Source organism: Mesocricetus auratus, unplaced genomic scaffold, assembly GCF_017639785.1.
Source record: "Mesocricetus auratus isolate SY011 unplaced genomic scaffold, BCM_Maur_2.0 Super-Scaffold_100011, whole genome shotgun sequence".
Lineage (NCBI taxonomy): Eukaryota > Metazoa > Chordata > Mammalia > Rodentia > Cricetidae > Mesocricetus > Mesocricetus auratus.
The window spans coordinates 61,858,590-61,880,800 of NW_024429195.1; the positions used below are offsets into that span (position 1 = coordinate 61,858,590).

The 22,211-nt window shown below is 36.0% G+C and overlaps 1 protein-coding gene and 1 long non-coding RNA gene across 2 annotated transcripts in view; one reads left to right on the plus strand and one right to left on the minus strand.

Moving 5' to 3' along the window:
* The window catches only part of Ptprq (protein tyrosine phosphatase receptor type Q), a 172,112-nt gene that overhangs the window by 140,999 nt on the left and 8,902 nt on the right, over positions 1-22,211 (plus strand). Inside the window, exons 36-40 of the mRNA XM_005068049.2 lie at positions 8,102-8,128; positions 8,796-8,877; positions 11,823-11,913; positions 15,906-15,982; positions 22,035-22,169. Coding sequence (XP_005068106.2) covers positions 8,102-8,128; positions 8,796-8,877; positions 11,823-11,913; positions 15,906-15,982; positions 22,035-22,169 — 412 coding nt within the window. The remainder of the gene's footprint in view (positions 1-8,101; positions 8,129-8,795; positions 8,878-11,822; positions 11,914-15,905; positions 15,983-22,034; positions 22,170-22,211) is intronic.
* On the minus strand, positions 10,666-19,620 carry LOC110340527. Its single transcript, XR_002382320.2, has 2 exons — positions 19,262-19,620; positions 10,666-13,052 (listed from the first exon to the last, which is right to left on the minus strand). It is a non-coding gene; the product is annotated as an uncharacterized LOC110340527 (long non-coding RNA).

Below are 22,211 nucleotides of genomic sequence, written 5' to 3' on the forward strand. Positions count from 1 at the left end.
AAGGTGAGCCAGGGTTAAATGGAGAGACGCTGTTTCAAAATAAAACAAACAGTAATTGACACAAGAAACTAAATGTAAAATTGTTTGCACATAGATTTCCACCATTGCTCGATAGATTCTGATCATCAATTTTACATCTATTCTAAATTTATGATCCTTTTTGTAAACAGTGGCAAAAATAGCCGAGTGTATAATGCAATTTCTTGCAAATCGAATGAACTGTAAGATAACCAATGCTCATGTTTCCACAGTGGCAAGTAGAAGATAATGTGGTACTGTGCACTAAATGAATAATGAATCTTTGCTTCCAGATACTCTTCATTTTTCTTTAGACGCAAGGAGATTTTTGTCATCCAGTAAGTTGTGTGGTAATGCAGAGCTCTGCTGTGATTATTTGGAATTTGCTAGGTGGTGTGCTTTCTATTTTAAAAATACATGATATTGAGCATTTTGTTGCTTGATATGCCATTCTTTCCAAGGCCAGAAAGAAAAGATATTTTCTCCTTGTGATGTGCTCTCTCTAAGACTGCATGCTTTTTCTATGGTAAAGTTCTCACCAAAAGGCACATTGCCTTACAATGTGTATGTCCTAAGAATATGTTGTGTTCTTATGGTAGGATAGTTTTGATAGAAATCATGTTCTCATCTAGGTTTTTTCACAGGTTTCTGATTCTACTATCATAATTCTTTGTCACAGAATTTAATTTCCCATATGATGATGGAGCATACTTCACACAAGCCCATATCTTCAAGGTGTCAGTCTGTAAGGCCCAATACAGTGGCTTTTTCTGTCCTCTATTCTCTAGTTATGGTTTAGGAAACTTTAATTTCTGTCCTAAGCAGTAGGCAACTAACCACATGCACTTTCAGGAAATACCCTAATTCCTGCTAATACCATTTGTGTCCTAGCACAAGTATAGCAGTACGAAGTTATTAATAATATTATTAATAGTATCAGGGATAACCCATAGTTAAATTAGAGTTCTAGAGATAATAAATCTCGAGAAGTGAATTGTTTGAAGGAAACAGAGGCTGAAATGGCACTTGATTTAAAAAATCACAAACTTATTAAAGAGGAGTTAGTATCCATAATCCATAAGGCAATATGATACCAGGACCCATACTATTCTACTTCACAATGTATAATATACACTCTTATTAAAGTAAAATGGAATGGGCCATTTCTACTCTAGGAACACTTGATATTTTGGAATTAAAGCTAAACTTTTTATTGTAGTTTAACTGGGAGCAGGTTAACATGGACAGAATTAGAAATTTTGTGAAACATTTTATTTTCTGATGACATAACACTTGTCAATGTAAGATGCTCTTAGACTAATGACCTTCACTGATCATGTTACACATAAACTATCCATTTGCAACCAGCATTATAAGCTGACCTTTGGGAATTGTTGATTCATGGTGCATTGGTTAGTTAATTTAACTTCATTTAATGTTTGCCATTGTCATAAAATATAATGATTATGCTGTTGTCTTCCCTTCTTGCAATTAGTACCTCGGGGGTTCTCCCCAGAATCGGTGAAGACTGGGTCCTGATCAGTTGGATATTTTGGGTGAACTGGTTTTTCCCATCTATATGGGATGCTAGTGGACCTGATCTACATGTTATTTCTATGGAGCTTCCTAAGCCCTGACACAGGGATTCCATTGTAACCCTTGCAGATAGATCAGGCCAGATTTCTTCTACATAGCATGAGGTCTTCTGCTTCCTTTCCATTACATCTGCACTGAGGACACTCACCACGTCTTAACACAGCTGTCCACATTTCTTCTCACTACTCTCTGCTCCTGTCTAGTTGCTCTTGAGATAAATAATCTGTGCTCATGGTTAGTGAGATAATACATCTGTCAAGAATTTATTTTCAAATGTGCTCATGTAGAGAGGCTTTGTAACAAGGAGAGTGTGTGCCTGCCACACAGGAAGTCTCACCTTGATTGGTTGGCAACAGGGTGAAGGCAGCCTTCCTATCTCATCTAGAAGCCATTCCCCTTGCCTAAGTGAGAGGAAGAGCAACCTACCTGTCAGTGATTGTCCCCTGAATTGATGTTATGTCTCCCTTAGGGGATGATGCTTTAGAATCAGTGTTAACAATCAATGCTCAGAATCTTTTTGGTTTTTGTTGAGAGCCACAGAACAATTACTGGCTGGTTTGGCAAAATGACATAAAAGATTTGAAAGAGCACTGTTTCAAAGCCCAAAACAGATTTAAAACTCTAGGTTAGGTAGGAATCAAGAAATACCTAGAATCAAGTGACAGAATATCATTAAAGTGGCAGATAAAATACTAGGAATAATTATGGATGGTAAATACATAGAGTAAAAACTTATTATTTCACAAAAACATTAGTATTTCTCAAAACCTAGAAATTTTAATGTAACTATTTTACTGGTGAGAGTCTCCTCTGATTTGTTATTTGAATAGCGAGGACCTGATTTGGTGTACAATCCATATAGTGGATCAAATCAGTAATTTATTTTTTTTATTTTTAACATTATTGAGCTGTTTAAGGGGGAAAACAAATTTCTCAATTTGTCCTGCACCACTGTTAATTCTGACTTAAGCGGTTTCTCTACTTCTATCGTATACTTATCTCCATAAATACTGTAGTTCCATTCCCTGTAGATTTCTGCTAATTGGTCTTGAGGGAAAGCTGAGCCCTGACAATATGGTCTTTCATCACCACTGCCAACATAAATAAATGGTTCCTCTCTGGTCCATAAGAGTAATCTGAGCAGAATTTAAGTTTTTGATAGACTTTTCAGCAATGAGATTAGTGGTAAAATAATACTCTTTCTACCAAAAGACACAGGACTTAAGACAGCCAGAACTTATGTAATGAAATGTATGCAATAAAAGTATTTAGCCCTTTATATTGAAACGTGGTCAGTGATCTTACACAAATCTGGCCAATTCCAAACTCAATTTATCCCATAAATGAACTGAATATAATTTGACAGTTATCTTCACTGCCAGAAGTGAATACAAGTATTGTCCAAGGTGAAAATGAGTTCCATTCAATGGTTTTTAAATTTTTAAGTTTTTTAATTAAAAGAATTTTTTACTTAAGTGTGGATGTCTCTTTAGATCACATTATTTGAAAGCATCATTATGGAACTAATATTTTTGGGTTTTACTCATAATCTCAGTGAGTTTCTTAAGGTCTGTACAACCAGTGGTCCCTAAAAGAAATTCAAGTATTCTATCAATGATGAACATGTCAATGCATTTTTCTCTCAGTTGGTCACACCTTCTTTTCTAACTGTACATTTTTCAAATCAATGGTTTCTAGTAAAAATAAAAGTTCAGCATCTTGAAGATAAATTTAGAATTTTTTACTATTTATTATTAATAATTAATATTGCTAATATTTTATCATGCAAATAGCATCTAAGAAATGTAGCCATACAGCATCTGAGAATCAAATTAGTCATAGAACATGAAGCTAAGGAATCAGAGAAATATGGGCAGTACAGACAGTAACAAGAGGGAAGAATTGGATTTCTCTGTGAGATAGCTGGCTGTATATTCTAAAATACTTTTTCTCTCTCAGTTGTTCATATAACAGTTTCAAATTTAGATTTATACATGATTGTGGTATAAGCATAGACTAAATTTTACCAAAAATTTAATAGTTTTAGAAGCTTTATTTCTTATGTTATGTAAGATAATTGTGAAAGATAATTACAGAAAGTTTATTGAGTTTAGATAAAGATAGGAAAGAAAATAAAGACAGATAAGAATCCACCTTTCCTTCCTTCCTTCCTTTGCCTGCCTGCCTTACTTCCTCTGTCCCCCTGTCTTTCCCTCCCTTTTCTCCTTCCTTCCTTCTTTTTTCTTTTGTCTTCCTTTTTCTTTCATGTGTGGGCTGTAGAAGGGAGTTGAGATCCTCCTGCATCAACCTACCAAGTGCTGCTATGGCAGGTGTATCCCACCATACCTGGGAAGTTTCTTTTCTCTTCACTTGAGAAGGCAAACACAATTTTGTTGTTCCATTTCTAAGTGTCTAGCAGCTGCTATATTTTAATGTTAGGAGAGTTAATATAAAAATATAGGGGCTTTATTTGGAATTCATTATTTGTTGTTTGTAAATCAAATGATTACACTTATTTCAAGGGTTAGTTTATGCCTCCTAAAAATTCATAGTTTTCTAAGAATTGAATGAGAAAATCCATTCAATTCTAGTATCATTTCACAATAATATTTAATAATGGTTTCATTATTATTATAAGAAGGTTATGAAGATTATAAAGTAAGCTGAGTGTTAGTCCTTTCTTGACTGTCAAGTATATATGAGCATAAATGTAGACATGCTTAGTGTATGAACTGAAATATCTATAGCACACTAAAGTAGAAAGTTATTTATTCTTAGAAGTCAGAGTGAGCAGATAGAAGACATTATTTTCTAGTCTGTTCCATGAGATTATGCCCATCGGAAATTAACTTTTTGTTTTTTTGTTTTAATTTTTATTTTTAAATTTGAATTAGAAACAAGGTTGCTTTACATGTTAATCCCAGGTCCCTCTCCCTTTCCCTCCCCTCCTCCCATGCCCTCCAACCAAACCTCCCATACTCCCTCATTTCCACCAAGGAGGGTGAGCCCCTCCATGGTGGTGTCCACAGTCTGTCACTTCATCCAGGGCAGGACCTAGACCCTCCCCCCAGAGTCCAGGGTGAGAGTGCATCTCTCATTGTTGAATGGGCACGCAAAGTCCATTTGTATGCCAGAGATAAATACTGATCTACTACCCTAGGCCCAATAGGTTGCCTAGGCCTCCTCACTGACACCCACATTCAAGGGGTCTTGATCAGTCCCATGCTGGATTCCCAGCCATCAGTCTGAGATTCAAGAGCTAGCCCTTGTCAGGTCAGCTGTTTCTGGGGGTTAAACAAGCCCTGTCTTAACCCCTTTGATCATCAGTCCTCCCACTCTGTCACTGGATTCCTTGAGTTCAGCTCAGTGTTTAGCTGTGGGAGTCTGCCTCTACTTCCATCAGCCATTGGATGAAGGTTCTGTTCCCACAGACTCTCTGGCCATGGGATTATAGGCTGGCACTCCTCAGATCAATGTCTAAAATCCATATATAAGAGAGTAAATGCCATGTTTATCCTTTTGTGACTGGGTTACCTCACTCAGGATGGTTTCTTCTAGTGCCATAAGAACTCAAGAAGCAAGTCTCCAAAACACCAAAGGATCCTATTAAAAAGTGGCTACATAACTACATAGAGAATTCTTAATAGAGGAGTGTAAAATTGCTGAGAGGCACTTGAGAAAGTGTTCAACATCCCTAGCCATCCAGGAAATGCAAATCAAAACACTCTAAGATACCATCATTCTCCTGTCAGAATGGCTAAAAGTGGAAAGGGGAACACTCCTCCACTGCTGGTGGTAGTGCCAACTTCTCACAGACACTTTGGAAATCAGTATGGAGATTCCTCAGAAAAATGAGAATGAGCCTAACTCAAGACCCAGCAATTCTACTCTTAAGCATATATCCAAAAGATGCACATTCATACAACAAGGACATCTGTTCCACTATGTTCATAGCAGCATTATTTGTAATAGCCAGAATTTGGAAGAACCTAGATGCCCCGAATCAAAGAGTGGATAGAGAAAATGTGGCACATTTACACAATGGACTACTACTCAGCAGAAAAAAAAAACAATGAAATCTTGAAATTTGCAGGCAAATGGGAATTAACTTTTGAATAGGATAATAAGAAACAAGTAGGATTTGGATGTGGCTAAAGCACAGAATTAAGATGAAGGATCTTTAGAAGAATTTGAGTATCAGTACCGAAACAACAACAAAAAAACCTTGCTAATAGAGTGATGATATAACACACCTTTAATCCCAGCACTCTGGAGGCAGATAGAGGTGGATCTCTGAATTTGAGGTCAGCCTGAGGGCAGTATGGTCTACAGAATGAAGTTCAGGAAAGCTAGAGTTACAAAGAGAAACCATGTTTCAAAAGGACAGACAGACAGACACACACACACACACACACACACACATACACACACACACACACACACAGAGAGAGAGAGAGAGAGAGAGAGAGAGAGAGAGAGAGAGAGAGAGAGAGAGAGAGACCTGCTTAAGGTAGCATAGTTGATGATGGAACACCATTTGAAGTTAATAAGGCCATCATATTTTACAGTGAGGCATGAATATACAAATATCTAACCAATTTTATAGTTAGCTGGTTTAAATTTAAAATTAGAATCTATAGAGGAATATTTCATGCAAAATAAAGAGTAAAATTACAGCAAATTTCTAATTTTTCACTGAGGAAAAATAGCTTTAAGAAAAAAATACTTTCCTTATTTGTAAGTTGTAAGTGAAGGATAGAGCTCATTACTGGAAAGGCGAGAATGTGGATAATGCTACCTTTTTCTAAGTCTTGCTTATTTATACTTCATGTTATTCATATTTCATATCTCTTCCACAAACATGTATTGATTTCATTAATTCCTTGTTCATGACTTCCCAAAAGGTAGCATCCATCTCAGAGTTCAATTATCCAAGAAAAATAAATTTCTCTAGCACAGCCTTAATATGCCTGGATCTGCCAGGTAAATAATCTGTCATCTACACTCAGATCAAAAATTTCCATTTCCATGCAGTAGCATGAAAAGGGAAGTCTCAAATGCAAAGATCCCAGTCATTTCTCAAGTGCAGATAATCAAGATTTCCTAGCCTATTTTTAAAGAGCAGGGCAGCATGGAAGGTGTGCCAACTGTATTCTAGTGGGTGGTGGTACTCTGGGGCAAGCTCGTTGCTCTCTGTTTTCTACTGGTCTTTGCTGAGGGTGAGCATTTCCAACAGACATGGACTACCACACTTGTCACTATGGCATATATTACTTCCAGTGCCTCAAATTTTCAGCCATTCTGTTTTAGATTCTCCCTTTAAACCAAAGCTTTTCTGATTGAATGGCTCACTCAGCCATTTCTGAGTCAATGAAGCTATGGTAAAGAGCAATCTGTTGCCTTCTTGGAAGCACTTTAGGCTGAGAAACTATTCAGCTTTCCCAGCTTAACCACAGCTCAGCCTTTGCAGCTTTGTCTCTTCTACATTTGGTGTGAGGATGATGGGAGGATGCTCTACCTGCTCACACAACTGGGAGAAAGTAGGAGGCTATTTTCTCTTTGACACACTCATCACTGACTTAGAATTCTAATAACCACCTTCATAATTCCTGGTACTTCATTCTCACAAGTTCCATTAAATCTTTTTCTGTCATAATATATGTTCCTTTTGATTCATGTTTTCTCCATTGGACATACATCTTTGGGATCATTTTCAAAACAGTTGATCATCATGTCTTCTTTGTGCTTCAATCCAATTATTTTTGTTTCATGCATCCCTGACTTTAAAAATATCTGTTCCAAGAAATACATTTACTTGGAGCTTATTGTAAAATAATGTATAATATTAACAGAAATGTAAAACTTTGACAAGGCTCCCTTCTGCATTTTGTTTGCCTATATATTTGTGTGATTTTTTTGCAGTGCAAATTTGTTGTGCATGATATTTTTAAGAGGAAAAATATCTCTAAGTGTGTGTTGCATTATTTATTTTTCTGTTGAAATTTTCATGTTTCACAATTTAACTTTGTCAATGATCTGTCACAAAAATGTACATAAAGTAATTGAAATGGTTGAAATGTGATTGTTATGGCTATATATTAACCAAAATTCAGTCATGAAACAACATTTGGGCAATATAATGTAATTTTGAACAACTTCTGTTTCCTATATCCCACACTCTTTATAAATAAAGAAAATATTTCTTGAATCTGTATTAACTCTTTGTTCTATAAAACATATTAAAAGGTGGCCTGCTTTTAATGCACTGTCTTAAATGATAATGCTACCTTTGTAACTGGGAAGAAAAACTAAAATAGTTGTTCTCAATATAATTATTAAAAAATAAAATTAATACCTGCTTGTTAGTTGAAGCCATAATGTACTTACATATATTGGTTAACTATAATTTTCTTATTTTAATCTGGAAGTCTTTTAGAATGAGCCATCACTCTTACTCACAATACATCTAACATGGTCTCTGTTGCAGGTTACTTAGTTATAGAAAATCCATCAAGTAAGTTTGTGAACTTTTTCGCCTTCATTTTGAATATCAACTTTAGATTTACTGGCTCAATGACTCTTAATGTGTGGCTCTCTTTCTGAGTGTTTGCTGGAGAAACCTTTAAGCTGGGTATAAATCATAAAAGCATGACTAATTGCATGGTAACTGGAGAAATGCTTTCTCTCTCTCTGGGGTGAAGCCTGCATGTCTGTATTTTAACTTGGGAAGTAATATGGGGGATATTTAAACTCCTTTGGGCTTAAAAGCCATATCATTATGAGAATGAGGTCACTGCAATATTTTATATCTTCTAAAACCTTGTAATGTGTAAAGTTCTTCTATATGACAAAGAGATATTATGTGCATTTAAGAGTCAATGATAACTTCATGCCCTCACATTTACTTGAAAACTTGTGTTCATTAAAACAATACTAAATCTTTCCTTTGAAGTCACTGAAAAATTGAAAGAATTTTGCGTGATGAATGCAAAGAAAGTGAATTTAAAGAGGAAAAGCTCCTCCTGTAAACAGGGCAGGGTGACTTTAAAGGACTGTGTGACTGGGGTTTTACAGTGTCTTTGTTGCTTAAATGTTAATATTGCAATTGGTGCCCAAGCTTTCCCTTAAGATAAAGAAAACAAGCTAACATGGTTTCATTTAATACCTTTCTCTATTTGGAGGCCAATAAGCAAGAAATCCTTCCTGCAACATGTAGAAGAGCTTTGCACAAACAACAACCTAAAGTTTCAAGAGGAATTTTCGGTATGTTACCAGCAGTTGTCACAACATTGCAAGACCTCTGGTAGTTTCCTGTGTCACATTTCATGTCCATTTTAAGCATGCAAGGCCATGAAGACTCTAGCCTTGATAATCAATACCCAATTACCAGGTTGATTGTTTAGATAGTAATGTTACCCTGTGTGGCCTCTGGTGCAACCTCATCGGAGTATTCACCTACTGTGTTAGGAGAAGGTGATCTTCTTCAGGTCCCAGATCCCTGCTCTTTCATCCTGATGGAGGTAGAAATGCAGAATGCTGGATTTATTAGTTTATATTTATGAGCATTAGATCAAACTGTAAGTGTAGTTTACATTGAAATAATTGTGTTAGATTTAGGCACTTAATGATTACATGTTGCATTTTATTAGAAGTATATTGAATACCAAATATAATGAGTGCTACTTAATATACATTTGTGGTGTAAAATCATCAGAGAACAAAGAAGAACATTTGTAGAAACTGCAAATATTACAACTTCTAGAAGTATCACAATACAGATAAATAATGTCTACATCCAATATGATCTATTTCTAAGTTATTATTAAATAAATGCTTTATCCTACATGGAGATATGTAAAACTAAGAACCTCACTGTTTAAAATACTTTAAAGCTGAAAAATAATTTCACTTTTTAGCAATTTTCTCATGTTTCTTTTGCTATATTTTTATTAATTAGCTGAGTATTATGTATCAATTAAAATGAAGTTATTTAGAAACACAAAGGTTATATTGTGTAGGAGGAGGCATACAGACTTCCTCCTACAATATTGGATGCATAATTTTGACTAATCTTTGAAGTCAAGTTTTATTTTCTTGTTCTTTAGTTCTTTATTAGGGTTTTTAGTATGGAACAAAATGTGCTTGCTATGTTAGTACTCATCAGTTTAGCATTTATGAGCTAAATGACTTTAGACAAGTTACTTAATCTCTCTGCCCCTCAATGTCTTCATTTGTAAAAAGATAATATTGATCTCACTGAATGGGGAATACTGAAGTTACCTGGTACAGAATGTGTGGAAAGTGATTGGCACAAATATCAGTTACTATGATGGTAATCTCTACCACACATAAACTCAGATTAGAATAAGAACTGTGGAGATGAGAGACACATTTCAAGCAGAACACATGTACCATGATTGAGAAGTGCATGAACATGTGAGGATCAATGATAAATGCTAGTAAGGAAAGGCTAATAAAAGTGTTGATGTCTCAGACAAATGGTAGCATGAGCTGAATTCCAATGAGAAGATGAAGGGGGAACTATTCTAGAGAGAATAAATAAAAACAAAAGCATGAGGAGGGCCAAGTAATCTTCCCCTCTTGTTCCCACGGAGAAGACATTAAACAGGAGCAGAAAAATCTACCAACAAAATACCACTGAGGCTCTATGTCTTAATAAGAATAAGACCACCCAGTATCATGATACTATTCAAGCCATCAGCCTGGTACCTGATAGTTGGTTACCAAAGCCATAGTCACTTAAAACTATAAATGGAAACTTGTACATGAAATAATTCCAAACTGTATCATTTTCAAGTCAATTTCCAATACACCTTTCCTCTTTCTGCCACTTTCAATACTTCTAAAACCTTGATACAGGAAGACTATTCAGGGTTTTTTAATTTTATTATTTTTATAAGCCTTGTTGCTTATACTTTGTCTTGCCCATGATATAGATACATATGAGAGGAACCCTTTGTGATCTCTTTTTTTTTTTGGAAGGGAGAAAGAGAATTTTTGAATAAAAAGTAGTAATTTATAACTACATTAAAATGGAAAACACAGTTTATTATCTTTACAGAAGTTGGAATAGTTTCATGAATGGCAATTTAGTCCAACTAAATAATCAATACATTTTCTTCCACCAGCTTCCTTAACAATGCATTAGAAAGAGCAAGACAGACTGCAGAATATTTCTTTCAAATATCAACAGTAGGTCTTCCCAACCCAACCCATCATCTGTGTCAGATCATTCTAAACTACACCTTTGCATTCCACTATCAATTTAACAAGGCCAACAGAATGCGGTAGCGACCTTTGACATCTTCTGAAAATGACCAGGGTTGCACCAATTAATAGGCATGAAATCACACTGTCTGGGGAGAAAAAACAAAAAATAAATCATTCAACTCCCTTCTTCCCTCTAAAGAGGCATTAACATATTAAGTAACAGTTGTGTGCACCTGATGAGGCTGTGGGTAGCATGTGGCACCTTCGTACTCTCCAGAGCTCAATGAAATTTCTCAAGGGAAAGCCATAATCTGGCTGGTAAAAATCATTCAGAGTAGTAATAGTGACATTTAGGGAAAATCATTACTATTCATTTGGTCCTGTTCCAATATATATGATAGGAATTTTAATTTTTTTCTAAAATGTGATCTTGGAGAATAGTTCTGTGATAGATATTGCATGCCAAGGACAAGGCTCAGCATTCAATCCTGAGAACCAGTGACATGAAATTAAAAATAATAAAAACAAAACCACCTATTGCTGGAATGATTGTTCAGTAGAACAACCCTGCAAGCACGAAGACATGAATTGGATGCCTAGAACTTACACAAAAGCTGTCCTATAGTGGCAGGCATTTGTAATCCCAGCACTGGTGGCATGGGCACTGATAGATTCCTGAGGATAGCTGACCAGACAATATAACTTACTTGGTATGCCTTGGACCAATGAGAGATCCTTTGTTTTCTAAAAATGACAAAATAAAATTGGCCTGTGATAGTTGAAGAAGGACACCCAAGGTCTCCTATCCTACAACATGTAGATGCACACACACACACACACACCACACACACACACACACACTTGAATATACATACATAAACTAAATAAATGAAGGGTGTAAAATAAGAAATTGTATTTCACTAATCAGAATTTCATATTTACCAAGTTTAAACTTTACAACAACTTTGTTTTCACAGGAATTACCAAAATTTCTTCAAGATCTTTCTTCAACTGATGCTGATCTTCCTTGGAACAGAGCAAAAAATCGCTTTCCAAACATAAAACCATGTATGTGCCATTCTCATTTATGTTCTGATTAGGAAATATGTTAAAATGCCGACCATCTTAAATTTTGCATTTAGGTTTCTCTTCCACATTAATTGAGCTACAATAATACACCTCATTAATGGTGACTTTCAAGTTGTATCACATTTGCTTTGTTCCTAATTATTGAAGTTAATTTACATGGTTTTCAGTTTGTTCACAAGGTTCATTTATGCAGGTGCAAGAAACTGTGGATTGACCTGCTTCTTAGCTTTGTAATTCAACTCTTTTAACATCTTCCTATTGAGCATGTCTCAAAAAAGAAGTGAAATTCACACTTAGCTTTGTGTATTAAATTTCCTTAAGAGCCCAGTACTCTTATGGAACATTAAAATGCCTTGCAAAATAAAAGTTGATGATTAGAGTCAACACATGTTTACTGGAATTATTTATGTAGAGAGGCAGAAGTGTACCTTGCTGTAGGACAACTCCATTTATCAATTCAAGGAAAATAAAGTGTTACTGTTTTAAGAATTAATGATGGCTTATAGAGGAGGATTTGATAACCCTGTGTTACTAATATGTCTGTTTTTGTAGTCTTTCAAAACATGTGCCTGTTTAATAGAATTCTAACCCAATGCATTTTATGTTAAGAAATTAAGAATATTGATGCCTTGAAGCTTTGTTCCAGTGGATATTGGGAAGCAGGCTGGGTGATTCATCCCTGTAATTTCAAGTAATTAGGAGGCTGAAAGTTAGAAAACAGCTTTCTCTACCTAAGGAATTCAAGACCCACCCTAGCAATGTAGTGAGGTCCTGCCTCGATCTTTAAAAAGGATTCGCAAAGAACTGGGAATATAATTCATCCATAGAAGGCTGTCCAATATGTACAAGTTTAGTGTTTCAACAAACAAACAAATAAACATATTGAGGAAATTCCTACAGCCCCTTAGCTAGGGAAGTGTTAATTTATAGGAGACTGTAATCCCATAAAGAATTTAAATAGGAAGAAGCAGAACAGAGGCTGATACTAGACGATAAATTATTCACGAAGGCTGCAGAAGAATTTAGAGGATTGTGATATCAGAGGTTACAAACCACACTTGCAGTGTCTAGGAAGTTGATCAGAATGGAAAACAAATGGTATCCACTGGAGATTCCTTCTGTAACAAAACAAATCAGAAGAAAATGACTTCAGCAGCAAGATGCCAAACTGTGATTTGAGAAGTAAAGAATATAATTGATAATCTCTAAATGTCTGAAGTCGTGACACTTTTTAACATGCTTTTTATTCTAACCTTGGGAAAATTATCTTGAATTGAATACAACTTAAATTTAAGTGGGAATGTCTGTGTTGTTAAATGTATTTGCACTAAATTTCTTCTAAACTGCTTGCAACATGCTTATTTCGGTGACATTCTGTGTAAATAAATATTATTATCTTATCAAAAGGCGACTACCACAATTCATTAGTATTTCATAGAAAGTAGGGACTAATTTGCAACATGTCATATAAAGTAACTCAAATGAGTCTGATTTCTAAGAAGTTTCTCACTTAAAGTTTGAAAATTTGAGTTCTTTGATAGTTTGTTATAACGTTTCCTTCTCTTGTAGTGAAGATCTTGGTTATTAATCTAGCCCCCATTTTGGCTGAAAGAAAATTCAGGCCATCAGCCTCTATTTTATGATGAGAAGGGAACAAGGGTGGTTGATAGAAGTAAATGACCAGACTCAAACTAATAAAAAGGAGCAGAGAAAATAAATGTCTCAAACCTCCATTCCGAGGCTAAGACAAAAATAATGAGAATTCCTGAGATGCAGCTCTGTTTGTTGCTGCCTGTGTTTGTGACTACTGACATACTACTATTTGTCTGTCTATTCATTGTAAGACTAATAGATTCAGTAAAAAAAAGTCACATAAATCAATACTTTGCCAAATATTGGAACAAAGAAAGCATTCAGCAAATGTTAGCCTTCATGATTAGAAATCAATAGATCGTTTCCTTTCAAATGCTAATAACTTTCTGAGTGGACAAGACTGTGATACCTTCTGGGGCACTGAATTCTGAAGACAGCAAGACCCCGTCCCTAGCTAGGGCTAGAAGTCTATCTGTAACGTCACAGCCATATCTGTAGGAAGGACAGCATATTTTCACACACAAGCTCACACAGACATAGATACACAAATGCTAGGCGAATGACCAAGATTTTGTGACTGTGTGTTTCCATTGTGCTTGCACAGGATCCATAAAACTGGAAAACTATGTCTTTCATCATAGTGATTGAATACATTTCAATACAATTTAAAGTTTTACTTGAGCCAGCTTTGAGTGGTGCTGTGTTTCCCCTGAGTAATGTCAGAAAGAGAATTTCAAATATCACAGTGCCTTTTGGAAGATATTAGCTTACAGGGCTTTAGGATGCTAGAATTAGCAGCAAATACTTGCAGACGTGATTTCCAAATCTCTGTCTGACAGGACATTCTGACCTTAATACTCCAACACCATGAGAAAAAGTTTAGCGTCTTATTGACTTGGCTTGTTTTAAGCAGGCATATCGAGTGAATAGCAGCCTGATGGCTTCCCCTCCTGAAGTACAAGACAAGCTACAATGTCATTAGGCAGATCTTTAAAAACTCAGTAACTCTGACAAATACGAATTTGTAGAAATGTATTTAAACACTAGCAATCTCTAAACTTCAATACATTGATTATAATTTCTCATGCTGTAACTAAAACAGTTTAAATAATTAATATTGGCATATGCTTAAATTGGAGAACCTGAGAATAGTAGTGAATACTACATGTAAGCCTTCACATTTTTTTCAAGAGAGTTATATAAAATAAATATTATAACTGCATGGTACAGTTAAGGCCAGTAAGAACCAGAGAAGCTAACTGGCTCACTCAAGACTAAGTAAAAATTCACAGCCAATCCTCTTATGTATCTTCTATGAAGACCACAAAGACTTTCTTTTCTATTCCCTGTGCTGATGACCCAGAGCCCTGAAAAAGCTAAACAAACATCTACTGGACCACTTAGCTGCACAACCCTGCCAAACCTGTGAATTATTCAAAGGTATTTTGTGATTCCTGTGTTTAAAGTTATTGGTAGACATTGCAGTTATAAAATAAATTGGTAGAAACTTCTTTTGGAAGAAATCACTACTGGGTACAGAATGTCTAATTGATGAAGGTATTTCTTAAACATAGTCTCAAGAAAAATAACTAGAAATTTTATATGAAGAAAGATAAGGAAGGTAGTATGAAAGAATAAATGGTTTAAAATTAGACATAAATATATGGATAATCTAGTATATGATAAAAGTAATATTTTAAATCAAGTAAAAAGGAATGGAATATGTTTTAAATGGGACATAAATCTCACTTATTTAAAATACATGAGTATGTGAAGGTCTGAAATACTGAAATGAAAACAAGATAAATGCATTCAACTTTCAGAAGAGCCTATGGATGAACTTGTATAAAAATAAGAATATTAGCATAATGAACACCCTAAGAAATGTTAAAGAACGTCTCAAAGTGTGTATTGGTAAGATTAAGAGCACCTGTGATTTGGAATTTTACTTTTGGCAATTGCTGTACAAATGCAGTTTTACATCTATGTCATTAGCTCTATTATGTTTTCCAGCATATTGAATAATAAATGGGGAACAATTTAAATCATAATTAAATAGGATATACTACATTAAAATGCTGTACACACACCAGATACAATTGTGTAGAAAGATTAAGTAAATATAAACAGTTTTCAGGAGATAGCATAGGGCACACCATTTGTAGTTAATTTGTAATGATATGTGTAGGAATTCTAGAAATACATGCAATATTTTATTAGTTGATATTTTTGTAGTAGAAATATGGGACATGAGGGAATGTTTTTTCAATGTTATAGTTCTTATATGAATTGGGATTATTACATCATGAACTTTTATACTATTTTCATAGCACAAAGGTCTTACCAATTTAAAAATCCTATTATGATTTTTTCCTCAGACAATAATAACAGAGTGAAGCTGATAGCTGATGCAAGCATTCCAGGATCTGATTACATTAATGCCAGCTATGTTTCTGTAAGTTACTATTTTCATAGATAGTATATTTTGATGGAGCATGAATACTAAAATTTTCAAATATTTAAGACAACAAATTCATTAAAACACTATAGAGTGGAAAATGACATCTTTCTAACAGCAACCACTCATGCATACCTATTTCAGAGATGCAGGTATGTAGGGTTTTAATTCATTATTTATTTCACTAGTTTGTGCAGATGGAAAATTTCTTCTTACTCTACTTGACCTTCGCAGCGTTTCACATACATTGTTAATGTATTCTCTGACCACAAGGTCAACTAATCTCTCTGTCAATGAAGTATCAGTCAAATTGACAGCCATGTTCATACAATGTAAAAACTTGTTATATACCTTTCCTTTTGAGATAGAGAGACCATCAAAGGAATGATGATGATGTAAAATGTATACTCTATCTAGCCACTCAGTAAATACACATGGATCACCATGGGGACAATTGTGACGTACTCAGGCATATCAGAGATGATCAGTCTTATTGAGTCAGACTGAAAACTGAATGAAGTCAATTTGTTCTCTATCCCTATTTTTCTCTGTGGTTCTTCGTTCTGCCAATATTCTTTACTATACTGGTACTCAGACACCTCTGTTCATCCAGGACGGCAGCTTGGCTGACACATTCTTACAGTCTTATAATGGGAAAAGCCCTTTTGGTCATTTAATGGGACATTCACCTTGCAATGTTTTCTAAATATCCTTGGGAATTAATTGTTAGTGTTCCCAGACAGCAATTCATTAATTTTCTCCTAAGGTTGATGGCTTTATCTCTAAACAGCTCTATTATGCAATTTCAAGGTAGTCCCTTTATGTTTTTTTTTCTACTGGCTTCAGCTGGAATGGGGAGATTAATCATTGTCACCTCATGAGCCTACAGATACTCAAAGGTTTCTGCTGCTATGCACACTCCTCAGTTCTATACTATTCTTGGGTATTTTCCTATTCAATGACCTGCTACTTCCTTCAATTTATTGAAGTCCTTCTATGATACTTGGTTCTTTTCCTTACGTCAAACAGACTTCTGTTGTATTCATTGTTTCCAAACTTCTGTAAAGTGGGGTGTGTGTGTGTATGTGTGTGTGTGTGTGTGTGTGTGTGTGTATGTGTGTAGACTTCATTATACTTCCTTACTAGTCAATGTTATGATTCTATATTGGGTCTTGTTGACAATGAAACAAACAATAGAGAAGTAAAGAATTCTTCACACATCTTATTAGGCACCAAAATTGGATGAAATCCATATCTTCACTAAACTACCAATTTTGGTGCTAGATCTCTATTAAAATGACCATGCTAATTTACTATTGTAATGTTTTACTCATTCATCAAATAAATGATTGAATCTTTGGAATATACAATTCTTCTCTACATATTATAGAGAAGCTTTATGCTTACTAATTTTAATTGTAGGCTAGGTCCTACAATCTATAGAAGTCCCACTTTGTGCAATAACACCTAGATATCTAGATTTTTAAATATAAACACTGTTCTATTGATCAAATGCCTTGCAGTGTTATAGAATAGGACAAAGCTAAGTCCTCACACCATTTTCAACTTGCCAATAAGTAGATCTACATCAGTACCTTGTTTCTGTAACGTTATTTCAAGTGTGAAACAAATGACCAAAAAGGAGATGATATGGGTTCACAGAGATGGAAGTGGCAAGCACAGGGCCTGCAGGGGCCTTCACCTGGTCCTCTGTTAGATGTGTACTCTTTCCTGACAGCTGCCTGGGTCCCACCGTCTCAGCCCCCAACTAACACAAGACACTCCATGAAGCTGTTGGGCGTTTGCTATAATTTCTTAATGGCTAGTTCTGACTTAATTATTAACCCACAATTACTAATATATATTTTTATAAGGTCTTATCTTACTGAGGACACAGCTTCATATGCCCTCTCTTCCTGGGATCACATGGCAATTTCCCAATCCCAGCATCTTCCTCGACTCCTAGCCCCACCTATCTTGCTTCCCTATTGGCCAACAGTGCTTTATTCATCAACTAATATGACAATATACACAGAAGGACTTCCCCAAGCATCTCTGACTATATCTTATGACTGTTAGCTTCATGTTTTTGTGTAACTCCTAATGGTAGAAATGAATGTGTCCCTGACTCTTGGGAGTCTTTTCCTTCTGTTAGGTTGCCTTGTCCTTTTGCCTTGTCTTATTGTATCATGTTGGGCTTTTTTCCCCGTTTGTTGTCTCTTAGAAGCCTGCTCTTTTCTGAAGGTGTGGATCTGGGAGACAGGAGAGGTCGGAGCAGGGACCTGGGTGGAGTGGAAGGAAGGGAACCTGTGGTTGGAATGTATTGTATGAGAGAAGAATCTATTTTCAATTTTAAAAAAGGAAAACTGTATTCTAGCAAGCATAAGTATACAGATCACACTGAAAAGTAATATTTATGAACTTCTAGTGTTCTCTCTAAATTTTATAGTTGTCAGAAGGCAACCAATAGCAAGTGATAAGGTTGGGGAGATGACTCAGTAGTTATGAGCACCTGTGGCTCTTGTAGAAAACTCAGGTTCTACTCCAGCACCACATGGTGGCTCATAAAAATACCTTTTCTAAAGGCTGCAGCAAGTTTGAAGAGGTTAGCGTGTATAAGCAGCTAATCACACTGTGTGTTACCTCAGAAGCACTTAAGGAATGTATGTTACTTCTATTATAGTGGGTGTTTAGTTATAGTACATTTTACACTTCGTGGCTAATAACCAAGAGGCAAATCTTAGAAACTAACTTAAAGGCAGTTGTAAAAACTGCCACGTAGGGTCAATGATGATGATGAGAGTTGAAACAGGCCATGAAACTCACACTTTTTTCTAATTATTATAGAGCTTTAAAACCAGTTAAACTATGTGTTTCACTTCATGGAAAGTTTACTAGCTAATAGATCTCTTCTCAGAGAAAGTGAGTTTCATACACCAATCCTCAAAACTAGAGGCTAAGTAGTCAAAAGAAGCAGCATGCTTTTCCAACTCTAATAAAATGTGAAGGAAGTACCTCGAGCATTTCCTCTTGTTTAGCATTTCACTGCTCCTTAGACTTCCTTTAAAATCATTGCTGTCACATATCTAATTATTCTCTCTATATAAAAAGCAAGGTATAATGGAGCTGTATATATGGTGAATTGAGGAAGAATTATATGTAGCTTATCTTTTACCATAACTAAGGAAAACTATGATGGTAACTATCTGCCTTCAACTCCATCAAAGGCCACAGAAGGATAATACCTGAAAACTAGGATTGACAGAGATATCTTACTGTCTGGACAGTCACCCGAAGTTCCTGTGTAATGTTGGGGGATCCATCTTCAGCCCAAGGCCACAATGTGTCCAGAAGATTTCTCAGCAAAGCAGGAAATTTCAAATTGTCCATCTGCATTGGCAGTCTGTCAGTCATTTCTCTGTGTCCTGCAGAAAGTCTCATAGACTCTTCCATGAAGCAGGAACCCTCTAGGACTGTTTGAGTTCAGCAGTTACTTTCCTGTGGGTTCTGCATGTCTGGTTTATATAGCAACGTCAAACAGTAAAGGCAAGAGAAGTTCTTGCCCAAATGGTTAATCTTGCCATGTTGAAAACAAACTCCATAACGAGTTTCTTCAATGTCTGTCTTCCTCTGATGCTGCAACGATAAACGGCACACTTACTGAAAGTAAAAACAAGTATTTATTGTAGAAAGTACTCACAAGAGACAAACAAGTAACCCAGATGAGCCTTGTAGTTTTCCGCCGCCGAACTGGAAGACAGAAAGCCAGAGAAGAGAGCTAGACCTCCGTTGTTTAGTCTTTTTTACCTTCCTCCGTAAGGCCCCTAGCCATGCCCAAAAGTGGGCCTGGCTAGTGACATAGTTCACCGCCTACGTCTGTATATGTCTTTAGTCATGCCTAAAGTGGGTGTGTTTAGCGGTGTGGTAAACCGCCCTTTTATTACCTCAACTGTATGTGCCTCTAATAAGTCACATGGCTAATGGCGGAGTTCTGTTTTCCTCCTATAGTAACATATGTGCAGAGAACCTAGGTCAGTACTATCCCAGCTCTCTCACTGTATGTTTAGGCTCTGTGAGCCCCTATGAGCCCAGGTTAGTTGATTCTAAGAGTTTTATTGTGGTGTCCTTGACTCCTCTGTCTCCTAGAATCCTCCCTTACTCTCTTCCACAGGATTCCCCAAACTCTGCCTAGTTTTTGACTGTGGAGCTCTGCATCTGATTCCACAGTTGTGGAATCAAGCCACTCTGATGACAATTGGACTAAGCAATAATTCATGAATATAGCAGAATATCATTAGACATCATTTCATTGACATTTTTTGCCAGTCATCTTTGGTTCTATCTTAGGTCTCAGGGCTATTCAGCCTCTGGGTCCTGGCCTTCCAGGCAGCATCAGGGGTGGGCTATTTCTCATGGTGTGGATCTCAAGCTGGACCAGTCATCGGTTGACTACTCCCATAATTTTTGCATCTAACTAGAATTTTAATCGTGTCACAGTCCCCTAACCCATTTGAGATCCTGCTCTTGGGATGATTTCATTTTTTTCTACCAGCTCCAAGGCATGTCCCAGATGTTCACCTCTATCTGATGGCTGTACTATTCACTAATACTGTGGATACAATGAAAAGGCATCCTGTTCGTCTCCATTCACAGATTGTCTTACTCTTTCTTCTGTGGCCAAGATAAACTATTCTGGTCTCTAATAAGGCAATTCCTACTCTCTAAGAACATAGGCTTGGGATTTTCTTTCTCTCTTCTGTCCCATTGGTGTTATTCTTTGAGAAACCAAGCAAACATATTGTGATTTCCTTCATCTCACAAAAAATTATGATATTATATCAGAGATTTCTAACTACTTCCAAGTTCATCTTGTTGTATCTTTCTTCTTCTGTTAAAGATTTAAAATTTTTTAAAAAGTTTATGCATATGTGTGTATGTCCATGTATATTTATATGTTTGTATACCTGAGTTGGGTGAGGTGAGGGCTACCAATGGTGTTCAAAAGAGGCCTGGAATACCATAAAGCTAGAGTTACAGGTACTTGTGAAAAGCCTGATGTGGGTTAGAAATTACACTCTGGCCCTCTGGGAGAGTTAAAAGCTCTCTTAACTGTTGAGACATCTCGTCAACCTTCCTTGCCCCCTTTTCAGTCAGGTTTCTTGTACTTCATGATGACCTGGAACTCTCTGTGTAACTGAGGCTGATTTCGAACTTCTGATCCTCCTGGTTCTATACCTCAAGTGCTGGGTTTACAAACCTACACCATCACACCCAACTTTTTCCTGGAGTACTCTGCTCCATTAACTCTAGGGTCACTTAAGGAATTGTCTGAGCTCACGTCTCATTCTTCTTCTTACTTATGTATTATTAAGACAGTTCAAATCATGCTTCCACGCCAGGGAAGCTCTACACAAAAACTTCTCCTTATGGATCACCAGTTAACCACTCACGAAGCTTGAATCACATGTGAGCATCTTCGAACCCTTTCATAGGATATGTCAGAAGTTCTGATTATTCCATCTACACCAAACTGATTGTCTCTCATCAGCTTTACCTGCAAGCTTTGGAACTATTTAGATCACAATCTTTGAATTTACTATCTCCTCCTTCCTGGTGATCTGATGAATTTAAATCAAATTATCTTTCTACTTAGAACTTCTTTGTTTTTTCCAAATGCATATGCCAACTTGAATATCTAATACTTCAAATTCAATGTATACAATTTGATTCCCTGATTTTCATGCAGTTTCCTTTATTTTTAAGTCTTCCTTTGGAGCCATTGTTTGGTTCATCTGTTTACCTCATGACCCATACTCATTTATTATGTGTCACATTATCTAATTCTTTGTACTACATTGGCTTGTGAGGTTTCTAGTTCATATTGAAAGTTTGGAGTGTCTAAGATTATTCGCCATTCAAAATAGATAATATTTTTAAATAGTCACATCATTTTACATCTAACCTATTTCCAGTGTTTATCAGAAGTAAAAATATGCTGCTTCAATATAAATACTGATGCTGTATATGGAATTGCATTGCATCCTTCTAGGGATACTTATGTCCAAATGAGTTTATTGCTACCCAAGGGCCATTACCGGGAACAGTTGGAGATTTTTGGAGAATGGTATGGGAAACCAGAGCGAAAACATTAGTAATGCTCACACAATGTTTTGAGAAAGGACGGGTGAGTTATATGAAATATCTTCAACAATGTGTTGTTTTATAC